The following is a 23881-nucleotide window of genomic DNA, read 5'->3' as shown; positions in this document are numbered from 1 at the left end:
CCCTAGCTAATTAACCAATGTGTAAAGTAGGGAGTAGCTGTAGCAGAGAAGATCAAAACCCTTAACAATTAATATGCTTATCCAACCTTTTTTGGAAAGCACAAATTAATTTGCATATTTCTAGATTTCTAGTAGAATTCCACAAGTAGGGTCAGCCATCTGTTTGTTTAATTTTATATGAAACTGTTCATTATGGTTTGAGTCATCTAACTGTTGTCTTTTTCTATTTAATGCACCGTCTGCGTCTGTCTGTAGGCTAATAAAGATGTCCAGTCCCTACATGAACAACCTTATTATCCTTGGGGGTATGCTTTCCTATGCATCTATTTTTCTTTTTGGCCTTGATGGATCCTTTGTCTCTGAAAAGACATTTGAGACACTTTGCACAGTAAGTAACTTCAAATTCTCTAACTTAAGAATCTCTTGCAAACAGTTTTATGTTTTGTGCAAAAGGGATAATTTTTAGCACATTATATGTATGTTCTCTGTGAATTATTCTGTACATTTTAACATTGATGCTTCTACTTCTTTTGCCAGGATTTTCAGAAATCTGAGTCTAAATTCTGAGCAGTCCAGAGCACCTGCATCTGCCATTGAAGTCAGTGGAACTTGCAGGTGCTCAGAACTTCTCAGGGTTTGGTCCATGGTTCCAGTCTTAAGTGTAACTGCACTTCTAAATTTTGAAATTCTATATTTGTTAGTTATTGAAAGCTGCCTGTGTAGAGCAGCACCTAATCAGAACTGTGGTCTATTATGATTTTCTGAGCATACATGTTTTCTTTGTCAATTAAACATTACTATACATTTCCTGATGGTAGCTTACTACAAAACTTTCTTCCAGTCTCTCGACCTTAAAGAAGTTCATTTTATGCAAGTATTCTAGAACTGTTTTCAACCTAGGTTGTAAACTATCGTAGGCACCAATCCTGCAAATACTGTCCCACATGTTTAACTTTACAGAAGTGATAGTCCATTGACTTCAGTGGAAAGATGATCTCTAAGATATCTAGTCTACTGTAGAGTAGGACCAGGATTTTAAACTGAGGACATGTCTTTATGTAGAGTTTCACAAGTTAACTAAGGCGTGATTTTAAATTGATCAAGTTAAACTAGTGCAAAAGGCCATGTGGACACTCGTTTTGGTTTACTTATAGTCAGGAAGGAACTGGTTTTAGTTGAGCCAAAGTAAGCCACTCTGAAACCAAAATAAAATCATCCACACAGGGGTTTGTATCCAATTAACTAATCTAATTTAATTAAACTGATGCAAGTTCATGTATAGACAAGGCTTGAGTCTACAATTAAACAGGGAACCAATGGAGGTCATTGGTCAGTATTGCCAAGAAGGAGGTCTACCACATGCTGCATCAATGGAGTTTTCAAGTAAGTTACTTCGTTGGCCCCAGATAGAATGAGTTGCATAATGTAAGAACGTATGTACACTTATGGCAATTATGATTACAGTGTGACATTTCGATTATAGCTTGTGATGACCTACACTGTAGAGATATTATTTTAACAACTGACTATAAACCTTTATTTAAAATACAAGGAACAAAACTGAGGTACTTTCTTTTGCAGCTGATATATTGCTTTGATGGTATTTTATATTGATCAGATATCTTTGACAGTCAATATTAGTCTTCTTTAGAACATGGGAGGGCAGATGCTCTTTCCAGCTTTCCTGTAGAAACAGAGGCACCCCAGCAAAAATCAGAAAACATGCTTTTTTCAGGAATAAAATGTACTCTTCAAATCAGATAGGGCAGGAGATAAGAGGAACATCTTTACAAGAAAAGATAAAGGAAATTCTTTCCAAAAATAACACACATGATACTTAAATTACACAAAATCATTGTCCTTGAACAAACCCATGAGATTGTACTCAGCCTAGTGCCTGAGAATATTACATATAATGTCTGAATTAAAATGCTTCCAGATAAATCTATAGAAGAAATGAAATATTATGTGACTTTATTTTTCATTGTTCTTTTGGTTAGCGAACATTTGCAGAGTATTAGGAAGCTAATATTCACAGAAGGGCTTATCAGCTCTTAAAAGTTTCTGGATAACAAGTCCTGCCCTAAAGTGCACTGATCATCTATTGAGTTTGTTCTGATGATGTAATACTGGCAATTTAATATCCTTAAACCAGGAGCTCTGTTAAGTGAGGTGGAATCAGCCTCTTTAGTTTAAAATTTCAAGACAAAAAACTATGTTAAAATGGAGTTATGGATAAGAATATGTAACCTTAATTTAAGATTAAAGGTTAAAAAATATGACAGTGGTGCTGTAATTATCCCCAAACCAAGCATTATAAACCCAGAAAATTCAGAGTTAAGGTTACATTAAAAATAAATGCGAACCTGAGCCAGCAAACAGAGCTGTAAACAGGAGAGTTTCAGTGGGAGTTCTGTTGGAGGAGAAGGTTTTTGTATTTTGTGTATTGTATTTTGTAGTTATATGTGTGGAAGCTGATAGGGAGGGGCAGTGTGCTGGGAGAAAAGCTGAGCCCTGAACAGGGAGTGGGGCTTCTCTGCTTAGGAGTCCTATAAAGGTAGTCAGTCAGTCAGTCAGTGGCATAGACAGCTGCAGCAGCATAGGAGCCAGCAAACAGAGCTGTAAACAGGGGAGTTTCAGTGGTAGTTTACAGGGGGAGTTTGTGGGGAAGACTAAAGAGACCTAGGGAGAGGAATTGACAGACTAGTGAAGGGAGTGAATGGTGTTCTGGTGCCTATTGTTTTGCTGTACGTGGTGGTGGTGGTTTGCTTTGGTTTGTGTTTCCTGGACTAACAGGTTTTAGGTGGGAAGGCTATGGCCAATACAGAGGCAGCAGTGAAAGACACAGTGAGGATGACTGGATGTGGAAGCTGCAGCATGTACATGATCCTGGAGGGGGTACCTGAAAAGAACTTCATCTGCATGAAGTGCTGTCTGATAGAGCTGATGGAAGAAAAGATCTGAGGACTGCAGATGCAGGTGGAAACTCTGGTCGAGTTTAGAAGGGGGTTCAAGTGGATGATGGAGCAAAGACATTAGGAGGCTGAAGGGAAAAACTCAGACTTGCAGATGAAAGCAGGACCAAAGAACTCTGAAGGGAGACTGCTGGGTGAGGAAAGTGGACAGTGGAAGCATGTGACTAAGAGAACCAGGCAGAAGAAAAGATGGGACAGTGAAGGAGAAATAGAGCTCAAGAGCAGGTCTGTAGAGTTGAAAAATGAAGAAGGGGCACAGCAGGTGGTCGCTGAAGGTGAGAGGGCAAGGAAGAAGAGAAGAGCAGCTAGCCCTATAGGAAGGGGGGAAGAGTCAATGGAGATAACACCAAATATGAGCCCCAGGAGGATACGGGATGGGTTGTGGAGGACTGAAAGGGAAAATAGAAATCGAGAGGACTTGCAGCCAGAGGGAACAGGGGATAGACTGGAGAATTGCACCGTCACCAGGAAAAGGCAGGTCTACGTGACTGAGGACTCCTTACTGAGAAGAATAGACAGGCCTGTAACTAGAGCTGATCCAGAGAACACAAGGGAGTGCTGTCTGCCGGGTGCTAAGGTATGGGATGTGGACCTGAGCCTGAAAAAGACCCTAGCAGGAGCAGGAAAGAATCCGCTGATTTGTCCTTCATGTGGGAACGAATGATATGGCTAGATTCTCACTGGAACGTATCAAGGGAGACTATGCCAGGCTGGGAAAGACACTTAAGGAAATCGAGGCTCAGGTGAGCTTCGGTGAGATTCTGCCTGTTCCTAGAGAAAGGCAACAAAGGTGTGACAAGATTGTGGTGATCAACAATGGCTCAGGCAGTAGTGCTATAAGAAGGGCTTAGGGATGTATGGTCACTGGGAAGCATTCATGGACAGAGGACTGTTCTTTCAGGATGAACTTCACCTGAGTAAGGAGGGAAATAGACTTCTAGGATGGAGGCGGGCACAACTGATTAAGAGAGCTTTAAACTAGGAATTTGGGGGAGATGGTTGGGACATGTCCAGGTAATCTCCACGCCGGAATTTAACATTGAGAGGGAAGAAAACAAAGTAAGAAAGGATACAGCCGTGGGTAGGAGAATGGACATAAGGAGGAAGGGTAGTGTAGATACCAGTCAAATAGGTGATACTGGCAGTAGAATGTCTGTGCCTAATCGGGTAAAGAAGGTCAGTGAAGCCAACCAGCAAAAATTAAGATGTTGTACACTAATCTGAGGAGCCTAGCTAACAAAATGCAGGAACAAGAGCTACTGGTGCAGGAAGTGAAACTGGATATTATAGGCATAACAGAAACATGGTGGAATAGTTTCATGATTGATATTGAAGGCTATGTACTGTTTAGGAAAGACAGAAATAAAGGCAAAGATGGTGGAGTAGCATTGTATATCAATGATGAGGTAGATTGTAAAGAAAAAGTGATGGAATGGATAAGACACTCTGTCTGCGCAAAAATCACACTGGGGACGAAAGCTACTAGAGCCTCCCCTGAGATGCTTGGGGTATGCTACAGACTGCCGGGATCCAACTTGGATATAGATAGAGACCTCTTTCATGTTTTTAATGAAGTAAACACTAATGGGAATTGTGTGATCATGGGAGACTTTTAATTTCCCAGATATAGACTGGAGGACAAGTGCTAGTAATAATAATAGGGCTCAGATTTTTCTGGATGCGATAGCTAATGGATTCCTTCACCAAGTAGTTGCTGAACCAACAAGATGGGATGCCATTTTAGATTTGGTTTTGGTGAGTAGTGAGGACCTCATAGAAGAAATGGTTGTAGGGGACAACCTTGGTTTGAGCGATCATGAGCTAATTCAGTTCAAACTAGATGGAAGGATAAACAAAAATAGATCTGGGACTAGGGTTTTTTAACTTCAAAAGGGCTAACTTTAAAGAATTAAGGAAATTAGTTAGGGAAGTGGATTGTACTAAAGAAGTTGTGGATCTAAAGGTGGAGGAGGCCTGGAATTACTTCAGGTCAAAATTGCAGAAACTATCAGAAGCCTGCATCCCAAGAAACAGGAAAAAATTCATAGGCAGGAGTTGTAGACCAAGCTGGATGAGCAAGCATCTCAGAGAGGTGATTAAGAAAAAGCAGAAAGCCTACAAGGAGTAGAAGATGGGAGGGATCAGCAAGGAAAGCTACCTTATAGAAGTCAGAACATGTAGGAATAAAGTGAGAAAGCCCAAAAGCCGTGTAGAGTTGGACCTTGCAAAGGGAATTAAAACCAATAGTAACAGGTTCTATAGTCATATAAATAAGAAAACAAAGAAAGAAGAAGTGGGACCACTAAACACTGAGGATGGAGTGGAAGTTAAGGATAATCTACGCATGGCCCAATATCTAAACAAATATTTTGCTTCAGTCTTTAATGAGGAGCTTAGGGATAATGGTAGGATGACAAATGGGAATGAGGATATGGAAGCAGATATTAGCACATCTGAGGCAGAAGCCAAACTCAAACGGCTTAATGGGACAAAATCGGAGGGCCAAGATAATCTTCATTCAAGAATATTAAAGGAACTGGCACATGAAATTTCAAGCCCATTAGCAAGAATTTTTAATGAATCAGTAAACTCAGGGACTGTACCATACAACTGGAGAATTGCTAACATAGTTCCTATTTTTAAGAAAGGGGGAAAAAAGTGATCAGATTAACTATAGGCCTGTTAGTTTGACATCTGTAGTATGCAAGGTCTTGGAAAAAAATTTGAAGGAGAGAGTAGTTAAGGACATTGAGGTCAATTGTAACTGGGACAAAATACAACATGGTTTTACAAAAGCTAGATCATGCCAAACCAACTTGATCATCTTCTTTGAGAAGGTAACAGATTTTTAGACAAAGGAAATGCAGTGGATCTAATTTACCTCGATTTCAGTAAGGCATTTGATATGGTTCCACATGGGGAATTATTAGTCAAATTGGAAAAGATGGGGATTAATATGAAAACTGAAAGGTGGATAAGGAACTGGTTAAAGGGGAGACTACAATAAGTCATACTGAAAGGTGAACTGTCAGGCTGGAAGGAGGTTACTAGTGGAGTTCCTCAGGGATAGGTTATGGGACCAATGTTATTTGATCTTTTTGTTACTGACCTTGGCACAAAAAGTGGGAATTTGCTAATAAAGTTTGTGGATGACACAAGGCTGGGAGGTATTGCTAACACAGAGGACTGGGATATCATACAGGAAGATGTGGATGACCTTGTAAACTGGAGTAATAGTAATAGGATGAAATTTAATAGTGGAAAGTGCAAGGTCATGCATTTAGGGATTAATAACAAGAATTTTGGTTATAAATTATAATATACAAAAATAATTGGAGATATACCAATCTCCTAGAACTGGAAGGGACCTTTAAAGGTCATCGAGTCCAACCCCCTGCCTTCACTAGCAGGACCACGTACTGATTTTTGCCGTAGATCCCTCAGTGGCCCCCTCAAGGATTGAACTCACAACCCTGGGTTTAGCAGGTTAATGCTCAAACCACTGAGCTATCCCCCCCATCAGTTAGGGATGCATCATTTGGAAGTAACAGAGGAGGAGAAGGACCTTGGAGTCTTGGTTGATCACAGGATGACTATGAGTCGCCAATGTGATATGGCCATTAAAAAAGGTACTGCGGTTTTAGGATGCATCAGGCGAGGTATTTCCAGTAAAGATAAAGAGGTGTTAGTACCGTTATAGAAGGCACTGGTGAGACCTCATCTGGAATACTGTGTGCAGTTCTGGTCTCCCATGTTTAAGAAGGATGAATTCAAACTGGAAAAGGTACAGAGAAGGGCTACTAGGATGATGCAAGGAATGGAAAACCTGCCTTATGAAAGAAGACTGAAAGAGCTTGGCTTGTTTAGCCTAACCAAAAGAAGGCTGAGGGGAGATATGATTGCTTTTAATAAATATATCAGAAGGATTAATATTAGGGAGGGAGAGGAATTATTTAAGCTTAGTACCAATGTAGACACAAGAACGAATGGGTATAAACTGGACACTAGGAAGTTTAGGCTTGAAATTAGAGAGAGGTTTCTAACCATTAGAGGAGTGAAGTTCTGGAACAGCCTTCCAAGGGGAGTAGTGGGGGCAAAAGACATATCTGGCTTCAAGACTTAGCTTGATAAGTTTATGGAGGAGATGGTATAATGAAATCACCTAATTTTGTCAATTAATTGATCTTTGATTATTAGCAGGTAAATATGCCCAGTGGTCTGTGATGGGATGTTAGATGGGGTGGGAGCTGAGTTACTACAGAGAATTCTTTCCTGGGTGCTGGCTGGTGAGTCTTCCCCACATGCTCAGGGTTTAACTGATGGCCACATCTGGGGTCGGGAAGATTGGCAGAGGCCCCAGAGGTTTTTTGCCTTCCTCTGCAGCATGGGGCATGGGTCACTTGCTGGAGGATTCTTTGCACTTTAAGGTCTTTAAACCACAATTTGAAGACTTCAATAACTCAGACATAGGTTAGGGGTTTATTACAGGACTGGGTGGGTGAGACTCTGTGGCCTGCATTATGCAGGAGGTCAGACTAGATGACCCTAATGGTCCATTCTGACCTTAAGTCTGTGAGTCTATAAGTTTAAAAAATGCACAGTTAAGGCATCCAGACAGCTATTGCTAGTTGGAAATACACGGAGACTGAAACTGAAATACTTCACTAATCAAGTTGATTTCACTATTTTGTTTCAAAGGGAAAAAAAGTTCCAGTAATATCAAAACATCCTATTCTGACCTTTTTGGAACAAAATAGGTTGATTTTTTGCATTTGAAACAACTTTACAATTTGATTTTTTTTTAATTTTATATTGTATATTCCAAAGCAAAATAAAAATTAAAAATCAATAGTGAAACATTTCAGTGTTGTCGAAACAGTGTTTCAGTAGATCACAAAAAAAAGAAAAGTCGTCATTTTCCTTTGCAAAGAACTTCATAGTATTCAGATTTTTTTTCAATTCAAAATGAAGCCAAAATCTCAGTTTTTTTATGAAATGAAATTTCCATCCTTTGTCCAGCCCTACAGACAAAGTTTATTCTGGCCAGTAGTGACAGTGACACCGTATAATAATCATCTGATTATAATTAAGGCATTTTAGTGTCCACGGTCCCAGATTAGATTAAACTGTTTATTATTATTACTGACCTGTAAAGTTAAAACTGTTGTCTTAATTTATAGGCTTGATGCAGGAATCATTGAGGAAAAATCCTGCCCTGTGTTGTGCAGTAGGTCAGACTGGATCATTATAATCTAGCCTTAAAATCAGTGAAGATGAATTAATGAACACTACATTTGTTAAAGAGCATAGTTATTAATTAATTTAATTGTAAACTAATAAATGGATTTATTTGTAATATCTCAGAAAATAGATTCTGTACTTACAAAGTGTTCTAAATTTTTTCACATAAAACAGAGGTCGAATCCTTGTGTTCTTTGCAAAACAGAACTGAGTTTTAACGATGGAGTCACAACTATTATGTGCACAATGGAATTGCCACCAGTGCCTCAATGCTAAAATATTTCAGTTGTTTAATATCCTTGTGTAATTGCTCTAATTTCTGTTTTTCAAATTCACTGCCAGAATTTACACAGCAAGAAATTAGTGCAATTTACTGCACTAGTGACTCATTAGCAGCTTTAATTTTTTAATTTTTCAGAGATATTACTGTATCTGTTATATACTATCTTAACTAAAGACATTTTTCATTTATAAAACAAAATGACAAGCAAAACTGATGTATTACATATGGAAAAAAGATCTGTAGAGACTACTGAAAAAAATATTTAAATAGCTTAACTATCTTATTTCACTGAATAATAAAAGGAGGAAAAAAATCTTAAAGGCAGGCCATAAATAAAAGGAGTTCACCTCCTCCCCTCAACTGAAGCTATGCATGTTGGATATAGTCCACATTTACCCCTGCTTGGGGTTTGGCTTTATTTTTTTCTTACATATTCACAATATATAAAGGTCAGCTTACCATTTCTCCTATTTCATGACTGTTTTTAAGGGGTTCCAAAACTACACAGAAGCATTGGAATTGCCCTACTGGATCAGCCAGGTGATCCATTGTCACAGACTGCCTGGCTCTTTAAGGGAGTCAGACTCAGCCTGGCCCATGATCTAGCATTCAACCCCCAGGTAATTCTGATTTGGTGACTCAGTTACAATTAGTTCTCCCAGCTGGGAAATGATCCAGGAGAACAACACAGAGAGGAAAGAGAACTTAGTGAAAGAGGAAACCCCAGAGAGCGAAGCAAGGCAAGTTTCCACTCTCTGGGAAGGGACAAGTGAAGGCAGGCTGGAGAAAATCACAGGGATTAGGCTAGGCTCCTGTGGGATGCCCTGAGACCCACTCTCCTCAGATTTCAGACCTGGAGCTCTAGCCCAAGCGGGAACATCACCATGGCTATTTTTAGCACCAGAGCGTAAGCCTTGCAAACCCAACTGTGTATGTTGCAGAAGCCACCAGACCCCTGCCAGAGCAGTAGTGTCTATCTGTAGCTAGGACTCACATGTTGTATGCCAGGAGTGGCCAACCGGAGCCTGAGAAGGAGCCAGAATTTACTAATGTACATTGCCAAAGAGCCACAGTAATATGTCAGCAGCCCCCCATCAGCTCCCCATCCCTGCTCCCAGCACCTCCCACCTACCAGCAGCCCCACCGATCAGTGCCTCCTCGCCCTCCCTACAACTCCCAATCAGCTGTTTTGTGGCATGCAAAAGGCTCTGGGAGGGGGAGGGGAAGGAGTGAGGGCACACCAGGCTCAAGGGAGGGGGCGGGAAGGGGTGGAGTGTGGGCAGGGCCTGTCAGAGAGCCAGGGGTTGAGCAGCGAGCACCGGCACATTAGAAAGTTGGCACCTGTAGCTCCAGCCGTGAAGTTGGTGCCTATACAAGGAGCTGCATGTTAACTTCTGAAGAGACACATATGGCTCCAGAGCCACAGGTTGGCCACCCCTGTTATATGCAGTCAGTAAACATTTTTTGCACTCCACTTTGTCCATGTGGTTCCTTCATAGAATCATCGAATATCAGGGTTGGAAGGGACCTCAGGAAGTCATCTAATCCAACCCCCTGCTCAAAGCAGGACCAGTCCCCAGGCAAATTCATATTATGTTTGTGTAAAGAACAGAAGATACAACACAATCATAATGTGTAAATTTTTACACTCTCTATGGAAGTGCCACAATACCATGAAAAAAAAAGTGGGATACCATATAAGAATTAATTATTTGAGAAAGAAATAAAAGAACATAGACATTTAAAGCTTTTCAAGCTTTCTTGGAGCCGTAAGATGTGACTTGGGGATAATGCAATAGAAGGTGCTGACATTTTTGGAAAAATGATATAAAAACTAGTATACAAACTAATTCTGTAGCATTCTCCTAAAAAAGCAATATCATTGCATTATAATGCAGAGATGTGAGTAAAAATTAACTTGTACAGAGCCTAACCACGAGTTGTTTTCTTGAGGCAGATGGGAAAGTGGTGTATGCTGGCATATACAAGCATACAGCAGAAGTTTTTGAACTTCTTGCATTGGTGATGGGTCCTTGCCAGTTAGGGGTGGTCCTTGTGTGCTCCTAAAGCTGCTCACAAAGTTCAGGTGATATGGCTGCCTAGTGCAAATTATTTCTGTTTAGGACAGTGTTTCTCTGTAGTACAGATTTTATTGCTTTCAGAGCAATCCTGTCCTTGATGTTTTTTGGTGAATTCTTCTACCTGCTCATAACTTACATCTTCTGTTTACAGATATGTGGCAAATGTAGAATCCTGTAATTGTTTTTGGAGAGGGCTGGTTGTGACGTGGTATGACATCATACCAAATAAAGTTTTGTTAGCACTGAATGTTTTCAGGCAATTTTTGGATACATTACAATACCATTTTTATTCTGCAATGTGCTTGTCCCAGGAGGATATGGTATATTGCATTTGCTATGTTGAAATTGAAAACTGAGCATGAACAATAGCCCCAGTTCAGCAAAGCACTTAAAGTGTGTGATCAACTACTTTGCTGAGTAGGGATGAAGTTATACATGAGTTTACAATGAGTATATGATCAAGTGCTTTCATGAATTAGGGCCAGCGTTCCTAAACTCAGTTACGGCTTCCATCTTGCTATTTCCTCTTTTCTATGCAAAGCTAATTAAGTACATTCAATATATACTGTACTGTACTCAATTTCTGTGTACTTACAATAGGTGGCAAACTGCATTCCATAATATCAATTACAGCATGATTTAATGTCCTATCTGGAATAGAACAGGCCAATGTCCTGCAATAAAATTCCAATATGCATGGACTGAAAATTGGCTGAAGGCGAGTAAACAAAGGGAAATAATAAATAACACTGAGTAATGAATTGTGAGGAAGTGTTCTGGGCAGTACTGCATAGATTAGTGGTAGGCTTTGTTTTATTCATAACATCTTTATTAATAATGATCTGGAAAATAGCAAAACACTACTTCAATTAAATGCTCAGATACGATCAGTTAGGAAGTGTACCAGAGGATGAGGAGAAATACTGCAAAGAGGCTACCTTTTTATTTTTAATCTTACAGTCACCATGGTATCTGATCACAAGAGAAACTGGAAATATGGATTGAAATAAAATGTGATGCAAACTGAAAAAATGCAAGCCAGTGGAAAAATAATTGAGAAAACAGCTATCCAATGGTCAAGAGAGTATTGGAAAGCAGAAATGCCACGAAAGTGTGTGGCACCTAGATACTAAACTGGTGTGCACATTGGAAATAAGATAGAATACTAAATCTAATAATAATATATAGACTTTTGTAACACTTTCCATTGGAGGATATTTCAAAGCGCTTTACAAACAATTAATAGGCTTAGCAATGCCCTGTGAGCTCGGTACTGAGCTCATTGTGGGCTGAGAAGGCTAATGTGTCCCTAAGGGTGGGTTTGAGCCCAGCTTCCCTCAAAATGAGCAGCTGTTTGTCCCTCAACCTGTGTGATAGATACACAACCGCCATTAATATCATCTGGGAACATATGAATGGGGAAGGACTGTAATGGAGCCAGTTGTGACTGTCTGATCTAGCTCTTCTGTACCAGCCCTGGCATAGTTTGCAGCAACTTTGGGGCTGCTCTACAGTAGGCTTGCTCTCTTTTCAAACTGATGGGATGAGACCTTCTGCACGTAGCCTGTGTAGGAGCAATTAGCAGACTTTATCATGATGCTTCACAATGGCCCACTCAGTCTTGATAGTCGTCCTTGATAGGCAGGGAGAATAAGTTTAGAGCAGGCCTTTTTTACAATTATAAGCAAAACTTACATATTACTTTTGTAGCATGAGATCCAGACATTACAAGTAGGATTAAGAACATAAGAACTGCCGTACTGGGTCAGACCAAAGGTCTTTCTAACCCAAGATCCTGTCTACTGACAGTGGCCAATGCCAGGTGCCCCAGAGGGAGTGAACCTAACAGTTAATGATGAAGTGATCTCTCTCCTGTCACCCGTCTTTACCCTCTGACAAACAGACAGAGTCTAGGGACACCATTCCTTACCTATCATGGCTAATAACCATCAATGGACTTAACCTCCATGAATTTATCCAGTTCTCTTTTAATTGCTGTTATAGTTCTAGCCTTCACAACCTCCTTAGAAAGGAGTTCAACAAGTTGACTGTGCATGGTGTGAAGAACTTCCTTTTATTTGTTTTGATTTGTTTGAATAATGCATGCAGCAACTTACAAGTATTTTATAGAGTCTAAACATTAAACACATCCTTACAACTTTAAGACCTCGCTTCAATAATACTAACATACAGGTGATCTGGTCTGGTTTCCAGATATGAATTTGTCAGTACTCAGCTAACTCATACAATCTTGGCAAGAGCTGGCACCAGGTCTGCCAGTGACACATAGAGCACTTCTGAAAATCAGGCCCTTTATTCCCTAGATTCAGCTCAGTTATTACAGGGGACAATAAAGGTCAGCTAGCCTCCATATGAGCAAGTTTTTTTGACTTAAATATAGTACTCCAGTCAGAGAGAAACTAATGTGCTATACTTTACATGATAGCTATGTCTAAGATATCATTTACATTTTTCAATACAAAATCTAATGTATCATCATGTAGTCTGGCACAAAGAAACCTAGATATATGCTATTAAGATTTGGAAAATGTGCCTAATCAAAAATAAATCAAAGTACTGCAGCATCTGAACCAATTTTACATTGTATTGGCTGTTGACATTACCTGCTGAACAATCCATCCCACATTCAAAACCACTGGGATGTAAGAGCACACATGCCTCTGTCTGGTTTCTGTATTTGTTATGTTCTCTCCTCTTATCCTTTCCAGTTATTTCTTTGTTCTTTCAACTTTCTTCAGGTTTTTATATTTTCGTTCACCCAAGTTTAGTTATTTTGATGGGGATTTTCAGTAGAGCCAAAGACTGTATGGAACTGTCACAGAGCGACTGGCCCCTGTGAATGAAGTAGGTCCAGTACCCCTTGTGCCAGGACAAATGTGCACATTCGACCAGTTAAGAGAGTGGGGCTCCAGTTGGGAGCTATCAGGAGCTGGGAGAAACTCAGTGAGTTGGAAGAGACTTGGTGAATCAGAGCTGCCTGAGTAGGAGTCATGGATAGGTGAGAGTTTTTAGAGACTACATATTTGGAACTTGGGAGAAGGCTGAAGGCAGGAGAATAGTAAGAGGGGTTTTCTGGCTGGTGTCCCCAGGCCAAAGAGCCAGGGCTAAAGGCAGGAGAAGCAGTGCAGGGAGTTGCTTGCTAGCTGTAAGCTACAGAGCTGAGGGATGGGGAGCAGTGGAGGAGCTTATCTGATGACATCTCCAGGGCTGAAGAACTGGAAACAGAAGAACCATTAGATGGCCAGGGAGAGTAAGGGATGCTCCCTTGGTAAAAGAGGATTTCCCAGCAAAGAGTCTGGTGGGGTTCCTGCTGGCAAGACTAGGCTTACACTCCAGTAGGAAGAACTGGGGTGGTCATACTGGTACAAGGACAAAGGAGGGCTGCCAGAGACTCTGGGTGTGGTCAAAGGTGCTGGTGTGTGATATGTGGGGTGTTGTGGGCTGAGATGTTGGAGGATTTTAACACTGTTTTCAGTGGGGTGACAAATTATATGTGCTTGGGGCTCACTTGTGGACAACTTGCACAATATTTTATAAGGAGGATAGTATTGTGTCAAGAAGGCTTGATGGAGTTACTGGGAACTCTGAAAAAGGAAACTGGGCCAGGTGTGCCTGTCATGCTATGGGAGGCATTTGAGCATCTAATTTTCTTCGACTCCTTTTTAAAAATGACAGCTGGGATTGTCAGCCAGTCTTCTTGTGTTTTGCTTGCTCTCTTGTTTTTCTTTCCTACATTTTAATTTTAATCTATGTGTTTTGTGTAACCATTTTCATGGCCACCACAATCCTGTGCTGCTCGCTCAGGGCCTCATCTTGCTCCTGTTAAAATCAGAGAGAGTTTTCCAATTGACTAGAATGAGAGTAGGTTCAGCTTCTATCTTGATAAGTCAAATTTCCTTCAAACAAATTACAGGGACAAAAGTTTTAAAGCTAAATGGACGCTCCACATGCTGAAGCAAGTACACACTGGACTCATCACAGAATGTAAGGCAGTAATTTGTGATTCAAATTTATTAATGAAATATTGAATACATTTTGCCTCTCCTTCAATAGGACAATGTCTAGATGTTAAAGCTACCTTGTAGAATCATGAACAATTAGTATACAATCTCACATTATTACTGGGATAATTGAAAATAGTCTAAAGTTTGTTACAAATTCAACAGGGAAGCCCACGGTGTGTGAGAGAGAGAGTGAGAAAGCACAATAGTTGATTTGTGTGGAAACAGCAGTTTTGAATTTTCTAATATTATTGCTGCACATTTTTGACAGTACTGTGCAGATACCACAAACTCTAAGGAATGCATTGAAAGACTTAAGAATTTGTCATAACGGAGCTTGATTTTTTTTTTTAAAAAAGTATGTTGAAATGTAAGTAGACATGCTCAATCGTTTATGGCCTGCATTTTCTTCTCCTCCCACTGGAATCTATTGGAGTTTTGCTATTGACTTCAGTGGCAGCAGGATCCAAACCCAAGGTGAACAGATGTTTCTATAAATGTGTACATTTCTATTCATTCTAATGTTTCTTGTTATGAACTTAGTCCCACAAAGCACTTATACAGGTGCTTAACTTTAAGCATATGCGTAACTGTACTGAAATCAATGGGATTGCTTGCCTGTTTAAATACCTGTGTTAGGGCTTTGCTGGATCCAGCTTTAGAGGGGGATTGCAGCAGTAATAACACTTACACTGATGTATTTTTTCCTGAGAATAGCTCAAATAAATGGAAATATTATTGTCAGCGAGGAAAAGTCCTTATTTTCAAAGAATTCTATATTGTGATTTTTCTCCGGGTCTGGAGAAACAAAAGTACTGGCTTTGATGGGAGCTAGCAGAGGTCAGAATCTGGCACATTGTAGTTGTTGGTGAACCAGTTTCACTGTTCACATCATGGCACCTTTCTCTCCACTGCAAATCAAAGCAATATCTTTAATATATTAAGCGAAAACAATAGAGAAACAGGATCATGAGTCATTATTAATTTTGTCAGGTTCTTTTGGCTTTGGGTCTAGATCCAATGCAAACAATCAACATCATTTCTATAAAAATCAGATAGGATAGAAACTGATCATGATATTACTGTACTCAATGTACAGTAAATACCTTGTTTTACTGTGTGCTTTATGAATGATGGCAGAAAAATGGAAGGTTATTTCTTTTAAATTAAAACCTATTTTCATTTTAAAATCATCTTCATATTCTTGGCTGCAGAGATCTCATTTTGAACAAATTATTTTTAATTAGTAGGGTTTCCACTACAGCCAATAGGCTATATTATTAGAATATAAATTAATCCAAATCATAACCTTTTTGTACCGAGCATGGTAAAAATAACAATTTTCTGAATTATGAACATAATTGAATTTATTAGTATCCCCAAGGATAAGTGCTGCTTGAGTAAGGACAAAAAAGAGCTTTACTAGAGATATTAAAATATCATGTATCTGTCTGCCAAAATATCACTACTGGATACACAAAAGTACCGAATATTTATTAATAACACATTAGAACATTACATACAATTATCACACATTTTGGGAAAATAACTCATTGCATGCTGACTAGAAGAGAAATCACAAACCAATAGCCTGAAAACATTGTGTAACGTGGATTTTCAAAACCAATTGGAGTTGGCTTAACTCTGCTATATTGAGGTGAATAGCAAAGCCACCATCTATAAGATACACTTAAGATTTCACATTCTTTGTAAACTTTGATTTTATATATATATAATATATATCTAATATAAAAAAAATAATATTGCCATCCTGGATACCTTTCTCCAATGATTTCTACTCTCAATGTTGCATTCACCTTATACATTTTGGTCTCTGCCTGGTCATATGTGTACAGAAGTTCTTTCTGCATGGAAATCTGTAGGAAGCCAATATCTACAATAACATTAAGTACATTTTGTTTGTTAGCTGCTTTCAGGAGTCTGTACTCTATCCACATCCTACTTGACTTCTTAGTGGTCTTTGATGTCATTGATGACTTCCTACTTAAAATCCTGGCCTCCACTGCTTTTGAGGCATTGTTCTAGCCTAGTTCTCCTTCTAACCTTCCTCTTTCCTCTAGTTTCCCATTACTGTTTATAAGACCACTATCTTCTCAATCACTCAAGGCCACAGTCTATATGTTATCTGTGATTCGGTCCTCTCTCTCTAAAACAGGGGTCTCAAACTCAGTTTACCTTAGGGCCAGTGTCAGTCCTCAAATCCTCCCAGCTGGCCAATAATGTCACTGAAGATGGTGTTCAGAAAAGAAAACGTTTATATTGTATTTTTTATTTCAAATTTCTCAGAAATAAAAAAACTGTCATACAGCTTTATACAACTCTTCACCAGCCAGAGGGTTTTTAGTGTTTGCCAGACACCTGGCAACACTTCAGTTCTGTCAGTTTCTTGATGTTTGGCCTCAGTGACTGAGCAGTTGAAACCTTCAGGATTGCAGCAAGGTGTGCATCAAATAGTTGTGTTCAGTATTTTGACTTGTGGAAAAAAGTGATGCTGCCTCCATGGCTGATTCTGCCCAGCAACTAATGATTCTGCCTCCATAGCTGAATGCGTCCAGCAACTAGTAATGGTATCTCTATCCCTCTATCCCTCACTCTGTGGTGTGCAGCGCCTGCACCAGACTTTGCCAACAGCGTGGCTGCGTGCGTCTCTCCTCCGCAGGCCACAGTGCAGAGGCTCTCGGCCACAAGTGGCCCACGACCTGGGACTTTGAGACCCTTGCTCTAAGACCTATACATTCAGGCCATGTCCATGTCTCCCAACTTCTATCTACATGATATTTTTTAAGATCCAATCTTTTCTGATTTTCCAGACTACACAGGCTCTTGTTCAGGCCCTCGTTATCTCACATCTTGAGTACTGTAATCTCCTACTATCTAACTTTGATGCTATCCACATTGGTCCCTTAAGTCCATTCAAAATGTTGCTGTTAGGATCATCTTTCTGGTTGTTGCTCCAACCACAGCTCCTCCTCCTTTGTGTCCCTTCTTCACTGTACCAAACACACTTCCCTTGGCATTAAGGTCCTTCACCATTTAGTTCCACACTATCTGTCAAATTTACTAACTTGTTGAGCTATTGACTGCTGCTATAGCTCTCCCAAAGATGCAGGCCTTGATAGGCCTCTTGTTTGTTTCTCCTCCAAGCGGAGTTACAGACCAGCAGAGTCACACTTTCGTTTCTCCTTTTGCTATTCTGTAATTTTTCCAAAGTTGAAGATATTATGAAAAGTTAGAGTGGAAAGGGGGGAAAACTGCAAAGGCAAAAGTGGAGGGGGAAAAGAATTCAGTCTTCATTTTATTGCATTCAGTCGGAAACAGAAAAATAGGGAAGAAAGAGGGGAACAAATTAAAAATTTTGAAAATTAAAAAAAATAAAATAAAATGTTTTGTAAAACTGTGCGGTTACCTTGTGAAACATAATTTAAAAATTTCAAAAAAAAATTGCTAAACTGTTTTACTATCTCTAGATACAATAGGTATTTTAGACTATTTTGAGAAGTTTAAGACATTAAAACTACCTGTGAAAAACTAAAAGGCTGTGTCTTTGATTATATCTTAGGTCCGGACGTGGATTCTTACTGTGGGCTACACCACTGCATTTGGAGCAATGTTTGCAAAAACCTGGAGAGTTCATGCAATTTTCAAAAATGTAAAAATGAAGAAAAAGGTGAGGAAACAACTGTTCATATCACAGATATGATGAAGCTGTTATCTGCTCTATTGGTATACCCCCTGGATACTCATACTTCCACTGCTGCTATGGAACACTGTCCTCCCTTTCAGAAAAATATCATATTGAAATACACTGAATAGTCAACATTTCTGTCCATTTTTTCTTTATATCCCCTTCCTAGCCTCTGTATCAGCGGTTCTCAAATAGTGATCTACAGAGCCCTTCATGATGTTCCATGGAATAAACTGTTTTGACAATCAAGCTGTGGGCTTTGAAAGGATCCATGAGTCCAAGAGAGGGATATAAATCTACAAAGTGGTTCACGAAATGCAAAGGCTGGGGAAACCCTGCTCCTCACTGGTTTATATCCTGTAGTTTATGAAGTTCCTCCAGCATCCATAAATCTCCAGGGAGCAGATCATCAACTGGTGTAACATGTCTTGGCTCCATTGAATCCCATGCTTTGGGTGTCCCTAAATCTGTGACTGCCAGATGTTGGGAATGGATGACAGGATGGATCTTTTGATGATTACTTGTTCCATTCATTCCCTTGGAAGCATCTGGCATTGGCCACTGTTGGAAGATGGGATATTGGGCTAGATGGACTTTTGGTCTGACCCAATATGGCCATTCTTTTGGTCATATTAAGTCAGTTTGCACCACCTGGAATATAAGTGTTGCCAACAAAAGTTTCTCATAGCTTGCTAGGAGGGGACAAGATAGAGTACTTGTAGGATTTTGTTGTTCTAGTTTTGATTGGAAAGGCATAGGCAGTGACGAAGATCAGTCAGAATTGAGCCACAGTAGTGGTTAGAGCCAGATTAAAAGAAGCAATATTGTAACCAAAACATTTTGTAGATATAGAAAAGCCATGATAGAAATACAGTAGTTCAGACCTTTGTCTAGTACAGGGATTGGCAACCTTTGGCATGCGGCTCGCTGGGGTAAGCACCCTGGTGGGCTGGGACAGTTTGTTTACCTGCCGTGTCTGCAGATTCGGCTGCTCCAGGCCAATGGGGACTGCGGAAAGCAGCACGGGCTGAAAGATGTGCTGCAGCGGCAAACCGCAGCCCGTGGAAGCCACAGTCAGCCGAACCTGCGAACATGGCAGGTAAATAAACTGGCCTGGCCCGCCGAGGTAATTACCTTGGTAGGCCGTGTGCCAAAGGTTGCCGATCCCTGATTTAGTATGTGGTATCTCATGTTTGGATTGCTATATTGTTGTTTTTTCTAATATGGTTTCTTTATACACATAAAATGTTAGATGGTTTTCTTTAAAAACACTGGACATGGGACACTAGCTGGGGGGGACTGTGAGGTACTACAGATAATTCTTTTCCATGTGTCCAGCTAGTGGTTGTTGCCTACATGCTCAGGGTCCAACTGACTGACATATTTGGGGTTGGGAAGGAATTTTCTCCCAGGTCAGACCCTCAGAGACCTGGGATGTTTTTCGACTTCCTCTGTAGCATGGGGCATGGGTTACTTGCAGGTTTAAACTAGTGTAAATGATGGATTCTCTGTAACTTGAAGTCTTTAAATCAGCCAGAGGTTAGAGGTCTATTACAGGAGTGGGTGGGTGAGGTTCTGTGGCCTGCAATATGCAAGAGATCAGACTAGATGATCATGATGGTCCCTTCTGGCCTTAGTCTATGAGACTCTATTAAGTTACTCATTTTATTGGGAAAGTATGAATGGAAATTAGAATGAAAAAACAAAGCTGACAAACTATTGGCCATTGTAGAGCTAAAATCCGCCACCATACACAATTCTATACATGAAATTGTAATATTTATGCTAACAAAGGGAAAAATAGAGCCACATAAACCCGAGAAAAGGGAAAGTGATCTGGAAAATGCACAGGTTCACCTTGAAGATATTCCTCTACATGCCCTTTTCAAGGACCCTACATTTTAATTACCTTATTATTTGTACTACAGGAGAACCTGGAGGTTCAATTGTGCTACTTATTGTATACATAGCTAGTAAGAGACAGACTGTACTCCAAAGAGCTTGCAATCTAGATAGGCAGAGGGACAATTGTGTTCATTTTACAGATGGGGAAACCAAGGCACAGAAAGATGAAGTGACTTCTCCTAGTACACAGGAAGTCTGTTGGCTTAGCCAGGAATTGAATCCAGAAGTCGTGAGATCCAGTCTGGTGCCTTGACCACAAAAATACTTCGTTACTTCTTATATTTTGGTTCTTAACCAGAGTTTTCTATATGTATTTTTATTCAGCGCAGAATATTTTGAATGACGAAAACAATTAAGAGCCAAATTATGAGTGCACTGGCTGGCATGAGAGCCCCTTCCCACCTTAGCCCTTCCATACAGAGGGCCACCATAATGTGCACACTTATTCTAGATGAGTCCAAGGATCCTCTTTCCCAGAATTGAACTCTTGCTGCACAAAACAATGTTTCTCCAACATTTGAACAACTATTCTGTCCATTGAAGTCCACTGCTCAAGGTTCTTCTGGTCTAACTAAAAACAGAATTTGGTTCATCATCTTTATTTCTAATATTGTATTTATATTGTAGAGTTTATTGCGTGCATCAAATATGTCATTTCCAAAGGTCTCTAACAGGAATGAATAATTCAGTCTACTGGGCTTTAATTAAGAATTCACTTTTCACTCTGACAAGCCATTTGCTTTTAGACAGTCAAATGGCTCCTCACCTCTGACATTTAGTGACTCTTGTCTGTTAATTATTAAATGCTGCATTCTGTGGCCCTTACTCACCCACTGACTAGTACCTTTTTCCTCAGCTAGTCCCATCAGCTTCAGTGAGAGTATTTACACATCAAGGTACTACTCAGAGAGAGTAAGGGTGGCGGGATCTGATATGTAGTGAATAACTTGGTTAATCCAGTCATTAATTGACAATTGTGCATTAAACTTTTTTTTTATATAAAAGCACAGTAACGGGGGTTGGATAATGCTGCCCAATAAGCTGCTTTATCTTGAGAGATGCTGGAAATATTAAGGGCATCTCAGTCAAAACATTGGATTGCAACATAATTTACCAGCCTATGAATCAAAACGACATTTGTTTCACAATATTAATCACTTCAGTTCCCTTCCCTCGTCCTTTCTTATTTTGGTTTCCCATTTCAGAGTTTGAGAAGTATAATCCTTAAAAAGAGGGCTATTTACTGACAAGAAAATGCAAATTAGCTAATTAGTTGTCCACACAAAATGTTTAATTGTACTGTGTTTTCCATTTTGGTTTACCAAGCTAGATAATCTCTATTTAAGACAGGAGAGATGACTCAGAAACATGAAGTTCTTTTCTTGTACCATATGTTTTCCAGCAGGGACAGTACAATGACCGGCATTGTAATTCTACTGCAGATTTGAGAGTGGGAGTTTATTGTTGTCCCCAAAATAGAGTAACAGTAGCAGTAACCACTGAACTGACAGAAAATACACTATTGCCGTTTTCGGTCAGATTTAGCTTACAGACAATAGATTAAAAAAAAATTATCCAAGCCTTGGTCATACGCACTATAGCAAACCAAACAAATTGAAACTCTAATATTTTTAACTTGACAAATAACGGATATATCTTAAATGATTTAAATATCCTTTTGTTTAATGCTTTATGGATAATTCTGGGTCTCTCTATTCATAAATGTCCAGCTTCAATAAAACATTGCTTTTAGGTACAATACCTTGTCAGTCATCATGGATAATTTAGCCTGAATCTGAGGACAATATTCTTAACGGTGAAATCTGTTAGATTGTGAAATAGGCTCTGCATAGTTCTAGAACCCTCACTTGATTCATTTAAAGGTAGACTGAATAAAACAGCAGAGAAGAGAATATAATGAAAGGAAACATTCTGCATTAGTAAGCAGGACAAATCTACCTAATAGTTTTATTTCTACCTTTAATATATATGGTGCAGTCTATAAATAACTTTTTGATCTGTTTATATATTGACAGATTACTTTCTCCTTCTAAAAAACTGTATAGAAGAGGGACAGGCAAACTTTTTTTGGCCTGAGGGCCACATCAGGTTTTGGAAATTGTATGGAGGGCTGGTTAGTGGAGAGGGTCGTGGCCTGGCCCTCCCCCCCATCTGCTTCCCCCTGGACTCCTGCCCCATCCAACTCCCCCCGTTCCCTGACAGCTCACTCCCCCCCCGTGGGGGTCTATGTATAGCTGTGAGAAGAGGGGACAGGGATGGAGTGAGGTGCTTTGCCAAAGGACCATCTGTTTTTTCCCCACCACTTTCATATAGTGCTAGAGCAATACAATAGCTTCCACACTGTCTGAATTCTTTGTAGCTGGTGAGGCTAGTGGAATTTGTCCCTGCCTACAACATGCAGCTATCCTCTGTACCCAATCAAAATAATAAGAGTAATCCAGTAATTGTCTCTATTAAAGAACTGATATGTTTTAGTTTTCATTAAGAGAAGTATTGGGGGGGGGAGAATACTTGTTTTTGTTGGGTGGATGGGTAAAGAAGTTTAAAAAACTAGAGTGAAGATTCTATTCAAACGGAAGTTGTTCATTGGAAATTGAAATGTACAACTCAAGTTCAGTCCAGTGGAGATTGAAACAAATATTTGAAGACACTATAAACTTGGCTGAGAATATGATTTGTAATATAATTAGTTTAAACAATGCTCCACATTGAATTTTGTTTTGTTTGACTTTAAATCCATTACTTTGTTGCTGCAATTGTTCTTGTTTTTTAAAATAACCAACAAAAGCCAGAATGAGTTTCTCCTGCTGCCAAGCCGTTAACTGTCAAATGATACCGTATTCCCAAAGCAGTGCTAACCTCTTTGATCAATCTAGTGCTAAAAAGAAGTAATTTAAAAGAATCACGTTAATTTCAGCTACATTAGAAACACAAGAGTACAGGGGAATCAGTTTTTGTCAAATGAAAAAGGACAAAGTCAGTAGGGAGAAGTTTTAAAGAGCTCATTAGAGATAATGGAAAGTAGACTAGAATTAATATTTACCAAAAAAAACCACTTTTAATTGGGGCGCAATCCTGCCTTCGCAAATCCCCTCTGTGCTGCTCCAGGCAGTTGAGGATTTTGCCCACTGAGAGGAGGGGGAAGTAGCCCCACTTCCTGCACTGACACAAACAATGTGCTGGCAGTGAAGAGTGGGAGAAAGAGGAATGCCAATGCAGGGCTGCCCGGGGGTGGGGGGAGGGGGCAGAGGGCAAGTGGGGCAATTTGCCCTGGGCCCTGCAGGGGCCCCCACGAGAATATAGTATTCTATAGTATTGCAACTTTTTTTTATGGAAGGGCCCCCAAAAATTGCTTTGCTCCAGGCCCCCTGAATCCTCTGAGTGGCCCTGTGCCAATGGCAGGAAGTCATTGTGTGTTCTAGCGTATCCTCAGCAGGCAGAACTGCTAAAGGAAGCCAGTCCTACCGGCAAAAATTAGAACAGTTGTGAAGCTGCTCTGTTCTACATTGGGTCCTAAAAATCACCTCTGCTCCCTCCCCCGTCAGGTGCATTTAACACAGCTCAGGCACCCCAAGGATTGAGCCTGGAAGGCTAACACATTTTAAACAACAATTTCTTAGTTAGAGTTTCCATAATCAGTATTTGCC

The 23881-nt window shown here is 39.9% G+C and overlaps 1 protein-coding gene across 1 annotated transcript in view; it reads left to right on the top strand.

Moving 5' to 3' along the window:
- GABBR2 (gamma-aminobutyric acid type B receptor subunit 2) overlaps positions 1-23881 on the top strand; it is a 930408-nt gene that overhangs the window by 607311 nt on the left and 299216 nt on the right. Inside the window, exons 11-12 of the mRNA XM_030551629.1 lie at positions 256-388; positions 18183-18290. Coding sequence (XP_030407489.1) covers positions 256-388; positions 18183-18290 — 241 coding nt within the window. The remainder of the gene's footprint in view (positions 1-255; positions 389-18182; positions 18291-23881) is intronic.

This window comes from Gopherus evgoodei, chromosome 2 (genome assembly GCF_007399415.2).
Source record: "Gopherus evgoodei ecotype Sinaloan lineage chromosome 2, rGopEvg1_v1.p, whole genome shotgun sequence".
NCBI classification, from domain to species: domain Eukaryota; kingdom Metazoa; phylum Chordata; order Testudines; family Testudinidae; genus Gopherus; species Gopherus evgoodei.
The sequence above is the reverse complement of the archived record's forward strand: the minus strand, read 5'-3'. Positions and strand labels throughout refer to the sequence as shown.